Genomic DNA, 16,507 nt, shown 5'->3' with positions numbered 1-16,507 from the left:
CAGCTTCGCTGTCTGCACTCAGATCCCTCCCGGCCCCAAACGGGAGCCCTTGGTGATACAAGTGATGGCAAACACCGCGCTTAACGGCCTCGTGTTAGTGCTGCTCCAGAGGAATCCCCTGCTTTGAGGAAGGGACCGAGAGCTCCCCCCGCCCTTCGGTCCACATAGTTGACAGAAAGCGACCTAGGCAGAAAAGAGTCCAGCAAAACTGAAAAGCAGAAGGCCACTTCTGGCCACTGAAATGCATGGACTTGACCCCGGAAGCCCACGTTGGCTTGAGCGCTGCAACAGCCTTTATTGTCGCGGTAACACTGATTACAGATGCCCCATTCCGGGTCAGGGATACCCCCACCCCATCCCACCCCTTGGTCCTCATCACTGTGGAACTTTGGAGAGGGGGGCCGAATCCCTAAGCAGAGCTGGAGAGAGGCAAGTGGGACTGGTGAGTGTTTGGGTCACCTCGAACCACGTGTTCAACAGGGTCAGGATGCCTGAATCCTCTGTCCTGTTGGGGGCTGGGAACACTGGGACCCGGGTTCAAGATTTGGCAATGCCCTGACCTGGTTTCAAAGCTGGGGTAGGGTCTGGAAAAGCCTTATTAGTCCCATGTTCAAGAGAGTGCCTTGGTCCCAGGTCCCAGCTTTGGGGCTGAGCATGGGAGATGGGTGGGTCCCAGATTGGGGGTGGGGGAGTATCTCTGGGTCCAGAGTTTGAGGTTGGCCACAGATGCCCTGGGCTCCAAGCCCCAAGTTCAGGGCTGGGGAAGAGTGGTCCCCTAGGTAACCGAGGGGGGGGAGCTGGGTAGGAGGAATATCCCAATTTTGGACCTGGGGTGGGGAGGGTCGCAGATGTCCTCTGGTTTTTGAACTGGACAGGGCCCTCTATTTCAAAGGCTGGGAAAGGGCTCTGGGTCCCGGTATACAGGGCCAGGGTGGGGATGGCATTCTCCAGGTCTTGGGTACAGATCCCAGACCCCTAGGATCCAGCCTCCTGCTCTTGTCCCAGCGCCTCCAGTAGCAGCCCCATTGGCGTCCGCTTGAGACCAATACTCTCAATCTTGTTCTCGATCTTGTTCTTGAGGTTTCGCAGGCGCAGCGAGGCGTGCACCAGAATCACTGTGGGCAGTGCCGAGAGGAGTGGGGTCAGTGGGCTGAGACCTCAGCTTTTAGCCAATGGGGGCCCACAGAGGGGAACTGGAGCACTGGCAGGCCGATAGAGTGGTCAGTGGTCAGGATGCCTGCGCTCTGAAAGCGTGGCCGAGTAAGGAGCCTTGCGACAGGGGCGGGGCCAGGGAGGGCGCAGGGTGGCAGGGACGTGGCCGGTGGAAGACACTGAGCATCAGGAGCGCGGCCTGAAAGGGCGGTAGTACGAGGGGCGTTCCCAGAAGAGGGAAGGCAACGCCAGGGAAGGCGCTCGGGGAAGGAGACGTGTCCCAGCCCCCTCTTAGGGCAGGGCCGGCCTGCCGCTGAGCGCAGGCGCCGGCCGTTCATCGGGCTATGGCCGGGTAGCGGGTACTCACGAAGCACGGGCCCGGCGACGCTCAGCAGGAAGGTGCAAGCGCCGCCCACGGCCCAGAGGACAAGCAGGCCGACGGCGAGCACTGCGGCCAGGCAGGCGGCGGGGTGGCTGCGGCGGCAGCGGCGCACGGCTGCTTGAGTCTCAGCCGCCCACACCAGCGCGCCAAGGGCCACCGTCACTACCAGCGCGCTTAGGAGGGTGTGCAGCGGGCGCACGTACCTGCGAGGACAATGGAACTGAGCTAGCCCGGCCGACGGCGAGAGGGCTACCCAGCCTCCAAGCCTCCCCGTCCACCCAGTCCCGGGCTCCAAGACCTCTGGTTCCCCCCTCAGGGCCCCCCAGCGCGGCAAAAAACTCCTGCCAGTCCTCTGTCCCCACGGGTCCACCCTCCAGGGCTTCCGACTCCCAGGAGCCCCGGGGGCCCTCATTTCCTTTTCGTAGATCCTACAGTCCCATCTTCCTTAGCTCTCCCGTTTCAGGCCCTCTCGTCCCGCTAGGCCTAAGCCTCCAGGCTCCCAGCCCTTGCCAGCTCTTTTCTTCCAGCCCTACCACCCGCGGGGCCCCTCTCCTAACCGCCCCTAGACCCCACCCGCCCCCGCCCCCAAATCCACCCTTTGAGCCCAACCCTGTAGATTGCTCTTCCAGGCTTTCTGTCTCCAGACATTTCCCTCTCCGCGGGCCCAGAGTCTTTACAAGACCCCTTCCAGGCTTCCTCCCCTTCAAGGCCCCCATCCAGGTTCCCACTCCCTATAGATCTCTCCCTCCATCATTGCTAGAACCCCTTCCACGCTTTCAGTAGCACTTTTAACTTCCAGCCCTGCCCAAGTCCCTCCAGGTTCTCCATCCTTCTCTGGTCTCAGGCCTTCCACCTCTGGGTCCTCCCTCTTGGTTCAAGTTCCCCAAGAGGTACTTGCTCCTGGAACGTTCCAATCACAGCCAGGCTCCCCTCCACGCCCAGAGCCTCCGCAAGCCCACCCTCCCAACCCTTCAACTTCACATCCCTGTCCCTGTCTCTGCCCGAAGTCCTCCAAGGCCGCCTTAATCGGGCCCCATCACTCACGTCCTCCCCCTCCACCCCCACTTTCACTTTCAGGCCCTCCTTATCTTCAGGTCCACCTCCTTACCCAGTTTCCCCTCCAGTCCCACATTCTCCACCCTCAGGCCGTATCCCACCCAAGGCACGCCTTATAACCATGCTCGACTTCCTTCAAGTCTCCCCTCTCATTCCCCGGAGGTTTTCCATCGCTAATGAACTCGCCCTTGCAGCCTTGCATCCCCCTCCCGTTCCTCAAAACCCCACGGGTCCACCCTCCCTGCCCCGCAGGCGTCCCTGGCCAACCGGCGTCTCCCTCCCTCCCTCACCCGGCCAGAGCGAGACTGAAGCCGAAGCACAGAAGGTAGTTGGTTTGGTAGTAGAGGAGGTTGTTGATGACGCGGTGGCACCATCGCTGCGGGTCGCACGGATCCGGAGCCGCCAGACGCGCCGACCCCAGAACGAAGTCGTCCAGGGCGCGTAGCGGTGGCAGCCGCACCTCCGACATCCTGCCGGTCGTTGTAGCTGGACCAGCCAGAAGAGCGGCCGGACTACAACCCCCGTTGCACCCCGCGCCACCGCGAGGGACACCGGGAAATGGAGTCTGGGTCCAGCGGCTGCTCTCTCAACCACCCAGGCGGACTACGCAATAGCCGCAATGCACGTGACCAGAAATGCCAACACGCCGGAACTGTAAGGCAGCAGGGGCTGCCGGGAAATCAAGTCGCCGCCGCCGGGCGAGGAGCTCCCACCCATCCCCAGGTGGGGGCGCCCAAGGGGCTGTTCTGAGCCGTGCTGATAGCGCAAGTACACAGCGATCGAGACATTCTAGGACATGCAGACACACATTCCGGGACATACAGATAGGGGCTGTCAGAAGGACTCGGGCAGGATCCCACTTCCTTACAAGTCAGGGTCCAAGAGGGCCACACCTACTTGGAAACTCCCGCAGGGCCTTTTCAGCTGCATCTCCTCCGGGCCCCACCCGTGCCCCCCAGGTCCAGCCCCAGAAATACTATCAAGGGCCTTTTATTCATATTCACCACATTAGAGATGTCTCTTTTCTGGGAAGGTTTTTTAATCCCCACAGGTTGAATCAGGGCACTCCCTCTAGGTCGCTGGCTGTCTTCAGGCTGGGAGTCCCAGGGGGGTCTCCTCCCTCCCTGGGTCCCTGGCCTGGCCCTGCAGGCACACAGTCACCAAGAAGCATTTGGGGGCAAGTGAGCTGTTTCGGCACTGCGCTGCTGCGGGCCAGGTGGGCCCCTGCCCCATTAATGCCTGCTGGCTGGTAGCTTCCGCCGCACTCCTGACCCCCTGAAGGCTTTGCCATCTACCACTGCAGGTCCCTTGCACAACCCGCAGTGTCCTTAAAAGTCATCGTCATCACAGATATCAAGGTACACATCGAAAGCCTCTCTGTTGCAGTTTCCATCAGGAGTGAAGACGTATTTGTGGAAGGTCCCATCTACACAGATGGCTGCAAGAAGGGGGAGGGCAGGTAAAACGTTAAAGGCTGCCGAAACCACCCACTCCAATCCTCTCCTCGCCGGGGTCCCATGGCCTAGGGTCTACCTCCAGGCCTTTGTCCCCAGGCCTTCCCCCCAGCGATGGAGTTGAGCCGCCCACTCTAGCCCTCTCTCAGGCTTTCCAGGCCCTACAATTCCGGCAGGTCCAAACTGTGGACTCTGCCGATGCAGCACCCCCAGGCAAGAGCTGCTCCCACTCACCAATGACAGAGTTGACGTTCTTGGATGTATTGCGACCGAAGGCGCAGATGCAGGCTGACTCGGCAGGCACGGTGAAGCTCGCCAGGCTCCACTGAGAGTCCACGTACTGCCCAATCATAGGCCCCACCTTGCCGACGCGAGCCAGCCTGCAGGCAGCACTGGCTGAGCCCAGGTGTGGGACACGGGCAGGGGATGGGGGCAGGGCCGGGCCGGGCAGGGAGTACTCACGCGGAGCGGCGGTTGAGGCGGGTGTCCTTTAGAGCGAAGATATGGACCGTGCCCTTATCACTGGAAGCGCAGAGGAACGAGGAGTCATGGCTGAAGTTGATGCTGGAAGACACACCGGCAGTGATGCCCATAGGCCCGGTGGCAGGGGGTCACCAGCCCACCACACATACCCTCTGCTCACCAGTACAGGGTGGCAGGGTCAGTGCCTCGGCGCAATTCCACCAGTTTCTCCTTGGACTGTGTGTCAAAAAGGCGAATCAGGGTGCCTTTCTGGGAGGCGGAGGCCACTACCGTGCCCGGCTGGTTCAGGGACACACAGGCCACGTCGCTCTGATGGGCGTTGATGGTGAATGGGGCGGATGAGGTGCCAGGCTTGGTGCTCGCCAGGTCCTGCGGTAGAAGGGGCAGTTTGGGCTTGGGGTAGTACGGAAGGCAGAGGCCAAGGGCCCGCAAAGGCAGCCCACCCGCCTACCCTTGCCCACGGGATGGCTCACCACAAGTTGCAGGCTCCCACACTTGTGTCCCGGGAACACCAGCAGCTGTTTCTCCAGGCTGGGGCAGAGGTCACAAAGCCCTAGGGTGTGAGGACAAAGTGCTCGGGGAGGGGGTAGGCTGGTGAACTGGAGGCAGGGGCCAGGCAGTGGGACGGGCAGGGCCTTGCAACGGACAGAAGCTGGGTAAGGGTCCCACTTTGACCTTCCGTGATGTATGGCCCCCACGGAACCCTCAGGGGGCTTGCCGTCCGCTGCGCCCCCCAGCAGCGAGGCAGGTTCTCCACCTCCCGACGCAGCTGTGGCAGCCCCAGGAGGGCCCAAGGATCCCTGGCACAGCCACCCGTGTCCTTACTGGCTGTTTCTGCCCTACGCTCTGGGGCACCCAGGGGTGGGGAGAGAGAAGTGGCTAAGGCATGGCAAGATGGACAGGCTGGGAATAGGAGCCTCTCTGCACAAGGACTGTCTCCCTGCCCCTTTCCCAGCTTCTCCGGGCGCCCCTTGCCTCCCCTCACTCCTGCCCCTCTGCCCTGCGCACTGCCTCCTGCCCTCACACCTGCACGTCTGGGTCCTCTCACCCTTGGGGTTGTCCCGAGTGTCAAACTCGAACAGCTTTCGGGGATTGTCGGGGAAGGAGTACACGTAGATGCGGTTCCTCAGCACGATCACAATTCTGTGGGCATCACACAACGCAGGATGTCCATGAGGGGAGGGCAGGATGCCAGTCCAGGACTAACCGTCTTGCCTGCTGTGGGGACCTCCTACCTCCCCCACCCCCGTCCTCCTCAGGCTCACTTGTCATGGCGCACACGCACAGCCAGCACTGGCTTGGTGAAGGTGAACTCCAGCACCAGCTTGTCCTTGGAGTCCTTGCCCTCTCGGGCATCGTCCCAGATCAGCACTGCTGGGCAGGTGGGTGCGTTGTCGGGGCCAAGGTTCAGGGTGAGGGGCAGCCCTGGTGACACAAGACCCACCCCTACTCCCCATGGGACCTCAACCCACTCGCTTAACCTTTTGCTAACACCAATGTGAGCTTCATCCAGCATGAGCACTTGTGGGTGTGATGTGTGAGAGAACAGGTTTCTCAGACTGTTATACTCAGTTACAGAGGAAGAAACCGAGGCTCGAGGGGGTTTGACTGTCGGGCTGAGGACTTCACTGCCCATCAGCAACCAGACAGGGACTCATACCCAGGCCTGTAACTTCCCATCAGGAACTATCTCTTGCCTCCAGGCTCCTAGTCCGTACCCTTAGGAGGCTTCTGAGTCCTAGACCTCTGTGACTCGCCTAGGGCCTCTCTCACCATCTCCCAGGGGGATCAACAAACAGCCTCAGAACAAGATGGCTCCTAGGCCCAAAGCAAGAGGACACTGCGGGAGATGACTCCGAGATTGTATAACCCATTGGTTGTGTGAATTTGGAAAAGTCCCCTAACCTCTCTGGACCTCAGTTTCTTCATCTGTAAAAATGGGGATAACAATACTTCCCGCCACGTAGTGTCACCATGAGGATTAAATGAGTTAATATCTGTAGGGTGCTTAGAACGGTACGAGGCTCACAGCAAGCGCTCCATAGGTAAGGACAAGGCATACAGGAGGCATTCAATAAGTGTTAAACAAAGGCAAAACGCCAAGCTTCTCAAGCAGTAAGATCCATGAGTTCCAAGCTGTAGGCCTCACTGTGTGACTCTGAAGTGCTCTAACATCTTCATCGGCCAGTGCCCTGGGGTGCCTGGAGGAAGCCAGGATTCCGGGGAATCTGGGCCAAGGGCGGGATGGGATGAGGGCACTTACCTGAGATCTCTGAGAACTTGGGGCTGCTACCACCACCCACCAGGGCCAGCAGGTTGGAGCGGTGCAGCATCTCCACCAGGCCCATGCTGCCCACCTGCTCATGGTCTGGACAAGGACCAGGGTGTCAGTAGGGGTGGGAGCCAATGCCCAGCCCGTCCCTTCTGCCCACTGCCCCTCCCCCGCCAACAGCTCACCCAGATGCCCCTTCTCCATCAATGGTTCCACGTTGTAGATGCGCACACCAGTCTCCATGGCGCAGCAAAAGCAGCCTGGGGGATGGGGGAAATTCGGGCTGCCTCAAACGATGCCCAGTTGGAAGCCAGGGGCTTAACACCCACCTCTGGCCATTCTTTCCCTCCCTCCCTCCTATCCACAAGGGTGCAAGCACGAGCCTCTCTCACTTTGGTCTTGGTTGAAACGCAGACTGGTCACTCCTCGAAGTGGCTGCTGAGTCATGGTCCAGGATTGCTTCCCTGGATACAAATGGGGGTAGAGTTGGGAAGAGTCTGGGGTTTGCCCTCCAAGTCCTAGAACTCCTGTCCCCAACTGGTTTCTTCTTCCTCCCCCTCTGCTACCTACTGCCCCCAGCAGGACTACAAGGACAACAAAAAAGAGGGATAGTTCTGGGGTCTCCACTCTTAAGCTCCCAAGACCCCAAAGAGCATGGCCAGGAACTTCTCCATCTTCTCACACTTGGTTGACCCCAGCTCCAGGCCTACCCTGACTTGGTTGGACTCCCCATCTCCTTCTTACTCCCTGGCCCTCACTGCGTGTCAGGAAGTAATGGTCGGTAGAGGGGGCCCTAGTGACATCTCTTCCCCACCCCCAGCCAATCCTGGCCCTAATGCCGCACATGGCCTGGAACCACCCCCCCCACTGGCTTCTCATCTTCACACCTGGACCTAGCATCCAACTCCACCTGTCAATAAACAGGGAAAGGGGCTAGGACCCCACATCTCCCTAACCCTGGCCCCGAGACCTGCCATGGTTGGTCCACCACCCACAGGACTTCCCCTCCTCGTGAGCCTTCTGAGGCTCCCAACTTATTCCACCATCTCAGAGCCTTCTCACACCTTCCCTCCTCTCAGGCTTCTCCAAACCCCTTGGGGATCCCATGCCTAGCTCCAGATGACCCCTCCTCATGCCATGCTAACTTCTGCCCAACCAGGGCCCGCCTGGATGTTCCCCCAGACCCTCTTATGCCCTAAAAGACCCTACATTAGATTCCCCTCTCTCCCCAAATCGCCCACCCCTGGGACACCCCCTTCCATGTGCTTTTCTGTCCCTGACTCCAGCATAGATTGGCTTGAACCTACTCTCAGGAACCCCATCCCCTTTACATTCCTCCTCCAGATTCTCTATCCTCTCCCCCAAACACCCTGCCCCAGGACACCCCTTCCCCATCAAGACTTGCCCAGGACACACCTCCCGAAACCCCTACCTGGAACAACTCAACCCCACCAAGACGCCTGACCCTCGAAGATTCCTGTCCTAGGGCACCTATACTCCCTTCAAACCCCCATCTCCCCAAGACCTTTGCCCAAGCACACCCCCTCCCCAACCCTCCAAGAGCTCAAACCTACCTTACTCCCTTTGTACCACCTCCATTGGACCGCCTCAGTCCCCAAAGACTCATTCTTTGGACAGACCCACCTTTCAAGACCCCTTTTTGGACCCCCATTCCAAAGACCCCTGCCACCCAAAAGTCCTGCCCCCGGATGCCTCACCCCCTTCCACTTCCTCATGTCCAAGACCGCCCTCATACTCCTTTCAACCGCGGGACCCACTTAAGCTCCCTGTCCGAGACGCCCTCCCATCCACCAAGACCTCTGTTCAAGGGACCCGCCCCCACCCCTCCCCTCCCCCAGACTGGATCATGCCCCAGTTCCCCGCTGCCTGCACTGACCTGACCTCCTTGCGTTCCCGATCCCAACCCCTGCTGTCGGCGCCGCCCGCGGCCCGGTTTTCTGACCTCTCGGGCCCTGACGCCCGGCTCCGGTGTTTACATCAGGTCTCACTTCCGGGGGGAGGGAGTCCGTGACCGGAAGTGACTCATCCCGGCCGGAAAACGCGGCCGCAGCCCTGCTCACCGGCCTTCCAGGTCTTTGGAGCAACGCGAGCCATAGGTGCATCCCCCGGAGAGGCTGTGCGAGGCCCTGACTGCCTGAGGGAGCCGAGGCGGGTGGGCGAGAGAGGTTTGTCCTCGCTGAGCGGAAGAGGGCCGAGCATTCCCCAGCTCGCTCCTGCTCGGAGAGCGAGAGGCGTTGACTTTCTGGGCTAACAAGACTTGGGCCTCCGAGGTGGGCTAGAGTGGCCTTTCTTGTTGGAAATACTAGTCCTCCCAGATTTCTAGAGAGGCGGGGGGGCGGGGCGGAGGCGGGCGCGGACCTGGAGACCTTGAAAGCTGAAACTCCCCTTGCCCAAGGGAAGCCAGCCCCTCCCCCTCCTTGCTGGGTTTTGTTTACAAAGTGAAAAATGAGAGGTTTTAATGCTGAGAGGTATAAATGCTTCCTGGGGGAAAAAAGCCCAATGATGTGCATACTGGAAATATTTTTTTAATTCAACTTTTAACTTTTGAGGTAACTGGATTCCCACGTAGTTTTGAGAAATAATACAGAGAAATCAGATGTACTTTTAAGGGTTTCCTCCAAAGGTAACATGTGAAATGATAGTAAAATATTACAATCAGGGTATTGACATTGATACCGTCTACCCATGTTTTACTTTTTCTGAAGTATTGCTCTGATGCTTTTTAAAATTTCTGTGAATATATAATGGATATCTTTTTTTTTAAAAGATTTTATTTATTTGATAGAGCACAAGCAGGGGGAGTGGCAGGCAGAGGGAGAGGGAGAAGCAGGTTCCCCACAGAGCAGGGGGAGCCCAATGTGGGACTCGATCCCAGGACCCTCGGATCATGACCTGAGCGGAAGGCAGCTGCTTAACCAACCAAGCCACCCAGGCGCCCTGGATATGTTTTAATAACAACTTTTTAACTGATTCATGGCATTCCGTGGAATAAATGGAGCACTGTTCAACTGTTCTCTTACTGGTAGCCATCTAGGTGGTTTCATGTACGATGTTGTCAACATATTGTGAATTTGGACTCCATATCCTGCCCCAGGCGTGATTCCATTGCTGTGGTCCTTGGCAAAGCCAATTTTCTGCCTTTCTTCAGTCCTACTTCCTCATGTCCCAGACCATATTTAACTTAATTCGGTTTGGGTTCTGCCACTCCCACCTCTCTGAGACTGCTCTTACCCAGATCACCCGGGAATAAGAATCTTGCCAAACCAGCAGTCCCTTCCCTACCGGCAATCACCCTCTCCTGGGACTGCCCAAAGCATTCCACGGTTTCTTACTCTCACTTGGTTTTCTCCTACATTTCTGGCTACTCTTCCACCTTTAGCCGATTCCCAAATATTAAGAGTATCCTTGGGTATGACTCTGCCCCCCTTGCTTTTGTAGGCAACATGCTCTCCCTAAGTGACTTCATCTTGTCTTGTAGCCTTAATTATTGCAAATATTTGGGAGATCCACTAATTTAGGCCTCTAGCCTAGACCTCATTCCTGAACACCTGACTTATATACATTATGGCCTGTTTGACATCTTCCTGTGGATGTCTCATAAAGTATGTCAGACTTAACACATCCAAACAAATCTCTTGGGGCGCCTGGGTAGCTCAGTTGGTTGAGCGACTGCCTTAGGCTCAGGTCATGATCCCAGGGTCCCGGGGTCAAGCTCCCTGCTCATCCGGGAGTCTGCCTCTCCCTCTGCCCCTCCCCCCTCCTTGCTTGTGCTCTCTGCTCTCTCTCACTCAAATAAGTGAAATCTTTTTAAAAGAAAAATAATCAGCACCCAAAAAAGTAAAATTTACAATGTCTATTTTCCAAACTGACATAACCAGGCCTACAAAGAAGCAGGAGGTACATACCGCAACATGGAAGAACCTTGAAAATAGTTTGCTAAGTGAAAGAAGCCAGTGAACAAAGGACCACCTATTGTATGATTCCATTTACGAAATACCCACAATAGGCAAGTCCACAGACAGAAAGTAGATCAGTGGTTGCCTAGGGCTGATGGAAGCAGCGAAGGGGGCATGGGGGTGGGGGTGGGGCATTGATTGGGATGAAAAGGGAAGTGATTGCTAAGGGGTGTGGGGTTTCTTTTTGGGGTGACGAAAATGTTCTAAAACTGATTGTGGTAATGGTTGCACAACAGTATACTCAAAAGAATTGTGCACTTTAAATGAATTACGTGGTATGTGAATTACAGAAAAATACACTGAATAGGATTAATGACTAGACATCACAGAAGAAAACCATTGGTGACTTGAAGTCATAGCAATAGAAACTAACAAAATGAAAAAGGAAAATAAAGAATCCAGGGGTGCCTGGGTGGCTCAGTTACATGTCTGCCTTTGGCTCGAGTCATGATCCTGGGGTCCTGCTCAGCGGGGAACCTGCTTCTCCCTCTCCCTCTACCTGCCGCTTCCCCTGCTTGTGCTCTCTCTCTCTCAAATAAATAAATAAAATATTCCCCTGCTTGTGCTCTCACTCTCAAATAAATAAAATCTTTAAAAAAAATAAAGAATCCAAAATAAATAAAGAAGGCATAAATGAGCTATGGGACAATTTCAAATGGCCTTATATGCAGGGAAATAGAATTCCCAAAGGAGAGGTGGGGGGACCAAAAATATGTGAAGAAATAATGTCCTAAAACTTTCCAAAATTAATGAAAAACATAAACCCACAGATCCAAGAAGTTCAATGAACTCCACTACAAGAAACATGGAAAATACTACACAAAGGCACATTGTAATGAAATTACTCCAAACCAATGATAACAAAGAAAATCCTAAAAGCAGCCAGAGAAATAAGACGTGTTACATAAGGGAGAAAAAGAGAAGAATGACATCAGGTTTCTCATTAGCAACAATGCAAACAAGAAGAGAGTAGGGCAACATGTTTAAAATTAGAGGACAGAACTTTCTGAATGACAGAGTAAGGAACTCCCAAATCCATTCCTCCAGAAAAGTAATGAAAGCACTGGCCAGGGGTGCCTGGGTGGCTCAGTCGGTTAAGCGGCTGCCTTCGGCTCAGGTCATGATCCTGGGGTCCTTGGATCGAGCCCCGTATCGGGCTCCCTGCTCGGCAGAGAGCCTGCTTCTCCCTCTCCCTCTGCCTGCCACTCTGCCTACTTGTGCGCGCTCTCTCTCTCTCTCTCTCTCTCTCTCTCTCTCTCTCTCTCTGTCAAATAAATAAATAAAATCTTTAAAAAAAAAAAAAAAGGAAAGGGCGCCTGGGTGGCTCAGTCGTTAAGCGTCTGCCTTCGGCTCAGGTCATGGTCCCAGGGTCCTGGGATCGAGCCCCGCATCGGGCTCCCTGCTCAGCGGAGAGTCTGCTTCTCCCTCTGCCCCTCCCCTTGCTTGTGTTCCTGCTCTTACTGTCTCTCTCTCTCAAATAAATAAATAAAATATTTTAAAAAGAAAGAAAGAAAGAAAGCACTGGCCAACAACAATAGCAAAAAAAAGGTCCAAATTAACTTTCTGGGAGTTGTAGACATTAGCCAAATGCTTGAAACAATCTGAGAAGCATTTATTCAAGAAAAGTGCCTGAATCTTGGTAAGAATGAGCTTTGTGGCATTTTAATGGCCTCATTCCTGTCCCCCTCTACCCAGCTCCATCATACCAATGAAAACCAGCAGCCTAACAGGATGGAGGGAGGAAAATGGGCTTGGAGCTCCCCCAAAAGCTACATTCCAAAAGAACTGGCATCCTTTTTTTTTAAGATTTTATTTATTTATTTGACAGCACAAGCAGGGGGCCTGGCAGGCAGAGGGAGAGGAAGAAGCAGACTCCCCACTGAGCAGGGAGTCTGACGCTGCTGGGCTCCATCCCAGGACCCCAGAATCATGACCTGAGCTGAAGGCAGAGGCTTAACCGACTGAGCTACCCAGGCGCCCCGAATTGTCATCCTTTTTAAAAATCACATGTTAACATAAATAGCATTTTTCTAAAACAAAACAAAAAATATTTAGTGAGAAGAGTGGCATCGTTTTATATTTCTGCAAATCTCTTTAATGTTTGGTTTAATAGAAAACAGCTAGATCCTCATATATGCTCCTGAGTTCAATCTCTTGTGATACCACATATTTGATGTCCTCTGGAACACTCTACTATGCATTTGTGAGAGAATGAGTGTGAAAAATAATGTCTTAGTATCATGAAAATACTTCTGACCTCCAGACACCTTGAAAGATTCTCAAAGACCTCCACCAGAGATCCCAGACCACAGAACTATTAATCAAAGCTGTTAAAACTTCTGGTTATAGAGGTACCAACCCATCCTCACCTCCACAATGAATGTTTTACCTCACCTTTATACTGGAGCAAATAGGGCTTTATATCTTATTTGAATGAAGATGGGTTCCTAAGTGTTAAAATCCTCTTCAGTTTGCTTTTCAAACCAGTGGTCTGTTTATTTACTTAATGCTGAATGTTAATAAGACAGTCACCAGAGAATGAAGAATGATGCACATTCCTGTCATACAAAGTTGTTATGAGGAAGGGTTTCAGGATCAAACGGACCAAGTTTCAATGACCGAGTAACCTGTTGAAGAAATCCCAACTTGAATGACTGTTTAGGCATTCCAGATTTGTGGGAATGAGTTATAAGTATTTACATCTCAGTCAAAATCTTTTTCAAAGCATGGATCTTGAAGCTAACATGACTCTGCTCAGACCCAGTTGGGCCAACTTTAATATTAGAGTCTCTCCTTGGAACATTTCACCTTTTGTGGGTGTGACTCACTGAATTAATCTTTCTCTTTAATGCATCCTGGAAAATGGATTGTTTGTGGCTTGAAGAATTAAGTTTTACTCTGATGTTTTGGAAAAGTAGCATCTTGATTTTCACAGGCCTTCATTTAACAACGAATCATTGAACATTCATTCATTTATTAAAGCCCTAAAACATATCAGGCACACTGTATGAAATCTTGGGAATAGAACAGGAAGCAGAACACTATCCTTGTCCTCTAAGGAGAAAGCTGATGAACGTATATACGTAACTGCTCTAGAGGGAAAAAGGATTAGGAGATAGGAAGAGCTGGGATAGAGGTCGGGCTTGCTAGTTTATTTGGCATGGTCAGATAGGTTTTTGTGATAAGGAGACTTGAGCAGAGACCTGAAGGTAGAGAGGGAATGAGTCATATGGAAATTTGGAGGAAGAGCAGTGCAGGCAAAAGGAACAGCAAGGATACAGCTTGAGAGGTGAGGTCATAGTTACGGGGTCAGAAGCAGATCATGCAGGACCTTGTAGGTCAAAATTTTTTTTAATAAAGGCTTCGGGGCACCGGGGTGGCTCAGTCGGTTAAGCCTCTGCCTTCAGCTCAGGTCATGATCCTGGAGTCCTGGGATCGAGCCCCAGATCGGGCTCCCTGCTCAGTGGGAAGCCTGCTTCTCCCTCTCCCACTCACCCTGCTTGTGTTCCCTCTCTCGCTGTGTGTCTCGCTGTCAAATAAATAAAATCTTTTTAAAAAAAAAGGAACTACTCTGATCTTTAAAAAAAAAAAAGAAGAAGAAGAAGCTGACGACACATCAGCTGCCAAACGTTGCCGAGAGGGAAAGATGAGGAGCACCCACTATATGCAGATGCCAGGCACATAATAAGTGTTCATGTACTTTTAATTGTAAAATACACATAATGTAAATTTACCATCTTAATCATTTTTAAGTGTACACTTAAGTAGTGTTTAGTATTTTCTCATTGTTAGGAAACAGATCTCCAGAACTTTTTCATTTTGCAAAACTGAAATTCTATACCCATTAAACAACAAGTCCCCATTCCCCCCTCCTCCCAGCCCCTGGAAACCACCATTTGACTTTATGTGTCTATGAATTTGACTACTCTCATATAAGTGGAATCACACAATATTTGTCTTTTCATGATTGACTTATTTCAGTTAGCATCAGTTCTTCAAATTTCATCTATGCTGTAGCATATGCCAGAACTTCCTTCCTTTTTAAGGCTAAATAATATTCCATTGTGTGTATGTGTACCACATTTTGCTTATCAATTCATTGATCAGTGGACACTTGGATGGCTCCCATCTTTTGGCTAACATGAATAACAGCGCTATAAACATGGCTGTGCAAAATCTCTTCAATACCATGCTTTCAAATTCTTTTGGATATATATCCAGAAGTGGGATAGCTGGATCACATAGTAATTCTGTTTTTCGTTATTTGGGGAGCTACCATACTATTTTCCATAGCAGCATACCACTTAATATTCCTACCAATAGTGCTCAATTGTTCTAATTTCTCCACATCTGCACAAACACTTGTTATTTTTTCTTAAATAGTAGCCATTCCAATGGGTGTGAGGCCCAGAGAATTGTCATTTTTTACTTTTATGGCAATTCCCTGGAATTGTCTGTATTTGATCTGACTCAGAACTTTCTCAGTTCAAATTGCCTTTTCAAAAACAATTGGCAATTGTTTAACATCATAGATGCTTGAGGTGGTGATAACAGTTGGAACAAAAACATAGTTGATCAAAAAACATGAAAGGAAAAGCTGGGTAATGAGATGTCCACAGGGGGCTTTGAAAAGCCCCGACATATTCCTGGGAATCTGGAAGGCCACATGCATGTGGATGCACAGGGCTGTGTGCATGTCCAGACAAGAACAGAGAAGGCCCTAAGCTCTCAACTCTAGGTGACCTTTATGCTCTGTGCAAGGCAGAGTTGTAAACTACCTGCTGGAGAGTTCAAGGCATGTTCCAACACACACACACACACACACACACACACACACACACACACACACACACACAGAAACCCTAGGAAAAGGTTGAAGACTGATTGGTTCAAGGCATTTAAGGAACTCTCTGTCTAACCATTAACTGACCACTAAGCTAATGAAGCAGAGACTTTGATGACCACATACAAGAAAGAATAGAGACTTTACAGAAGTCCTTCATAAAAGTCACTAAATGAACAGCAGAAACAAAACCAACAAATGGCAGCCACAACAAAGCCTAAGGAGGAAAGAATCGGAATTCCAGTGCCACATTATTTTAAATGTCCAGATTTAAAAATTGCAAAGAAACTAGAAAGTATGGACCATACATAGGGGGGAAAAAGCAGTAAATAGAAAGTGTCCCTGAGGAAGACCAGATATTGGATTGTACTAGACAAAGATTTTTAATTACTAGTATAAATATGCTCAAGGAACTAAAGGAAACCATGTCTAAAGAACTAAAGAGAAGTTTAATACAGTGTCTTACCAAATAGAGAATACTGGTAAAGAGATAGAAATTATAAAAAAGAATGAGGGGCTCCTGGGTGGCTCAGTCATTAAGCGTCTGCCTTCAGCTCAGGTCATGATCTTGTAGTCCTGGGATTGAGCCCCAAATCGGGCTCCCTGCTCAGTGGGGAGTCTGCTTCTCCCTCTTTCTCTGTTGCTCTCTCTCTCTCTCTGTCAAATAAAGAAATAAGATCTTTAAGATTATTTATTTATTTATTTGAGAGAGAGAGTGAGAGAGAGAGAATGCAGGCATGAGCGCAAGCAGAGGGGAGCGGCAGAGGGAGAAGCAGACTCCCTGCCAAGCAGGGAGCCCGACTCGGAGCTCGATCCCAGGACCCCGGGATCATGACCTGGGCCGAAGGCAGACACTCAATCAACTGAACCACCCAGGTGCCCCAAGAA

The 16,507-nt window shown here is 52.3% G+C and overlaps 2 protein-coding genes across 4 annotated transcripts; both read right to left on the bottom strand.

The window, feature by feature from the left end:
* Nucleotides 1-270: 270 nt before the first annotated feature.
* Nucleotides 271-3,173, bottom strand: PRAF2 (PRA1 domain family member 2). Its single transcript, XM_028113324.2, has 3 exons — nucleotides 2,881-3,173; nucleotides 1,520-1,737; nucleotides 271-1,115 (listed from the first exon to the last, which is right to left on the bottom strand). The coding sequence occupies exons 1-3, from the start codon at nucleotides 3,057-3,059 to the stop codon at nucleotides 976-978; spliced, it is 537 nt and encodes a 178-aa protein (XP_027969125.1). The 5' UTR covers nucleotides 3,060-3,173; the 3' UTR covers nucleotides 271-975.
* Nucleotides 3,174-3,611: 438 nt separating this feature from the next.
* Nucleotides 3,612-9,037, bottom strand: WDR45 (WD repeat domain 45). Of its 3 annotated transcripts, none has more exons than XM_028113510.2 (11): nucleotides 8,763-9,037; nucleotides 7,192-7,263; nucleotides 6,985-7,059; nucleotides 6,791-6,895; nucleotides 5,793-5,901; nucleotides 5,576-5,670; nucleotides 5,001-5,080; nucleotides 4,688-4,896; nucleotides 4,507-4,608; nucleotides 4,279-4,424; nucleotides 3,612-4,028 (listed from the first exon to the last, which is right to left on the bottom strand). In XM_028113510.2, exons 1-11 carry the CDS (start codon nucleotides 8,920-8,922, stop codon nucleotides 3,919-3,921), a joined length of 1,263 nt encoding a protein of 420 aa, XP_027969311.1. In that variant the 5' UTR covers nucleotides 8,923-9,037; the 3' UTR covers nucleotides 3,612-3,918. The 3 variants fall into 3 exon arrangements, with proteins under 3 accessions (XP_027969311.1, XP_027969309.1, XP_027969310.1); XM_028113508.2 differs by having other exon boundaries at nucleotides 8,697-9,036; XM_028113509.2 differs by having other exon boundaries at nucleotides 5,793-5,898; nucleotides 8,697-9,033.
* Between the last annotated feature and the right edge of the window lie 7,470 nt (nucleotides 9,038-16,507).

This window comes from Eumetopias jubatus, unplaced genomic scaffold (genome assembly GCF_037043125.1).
Source record: "Eumetopias jubatus isolate StellerSeaLion01/CBP00866 unplaced genomic scaffold, mEumJub1_p1.0 scaffold_11, whole genome shotgun sequence".
NCBI lineage: Eukaryota > Metazoa > Chordata > Mammalia > Carnivora > Otariidae > Eumetopias > Eumetopias jubatus.
This window is presented reverse-complemented; position numbering and strand designations above follow the sequence as displayed.

Excerpts from the sequence above, each read along its gene's own strand:
- PRAF2 (XM_028113324.2), bottom strand. The coding sequence starts at position 3,059 with ATGTCGGAGGTGCGGCTGCCACCGCTACGCGCCCTGGACGACTTCGTT. Across the intron at positions 1,738-2,880 it reads TTCAGTCTCGCTCTGGCCGG|GTACGTGCGCCCGCTGCACA; the intron begins GTGAGGGAGGGA and ends TTGTCCTCGCAG. Across the intron at positions 1,116-1,519 it reads CGTCGCCGGGCCCGTGCTTC|TGATTCTGGTGCACGCCTCG; the intron begins GTGAGTACCCGC and ends CACTGCCCACAG.
- WDR45 (XM_028113508.2), bottom strand. The coding sequence starts at position 8,922 with ATGCACCTATGGCTCGCGTTGCTCCAAAGACCTGGAAGGCCGGTGAGC. Across the intron at positions 7,264-8,696 it reads CGGGAACGCAAGGAGGTCAG|GGAAGCAATCCTGGACCATG; the intron begins GTCAGTGCAGGC and ends ATTTGTATCCAG. Across the intron at positions 6,896-6,984 it reads GATGGAGAAGGGGCATCTGG|ACCATGAGCAGGTGGGCAGC; the intron begins GTGAGCTGTTGG and ends GTCCTTGTCCAG.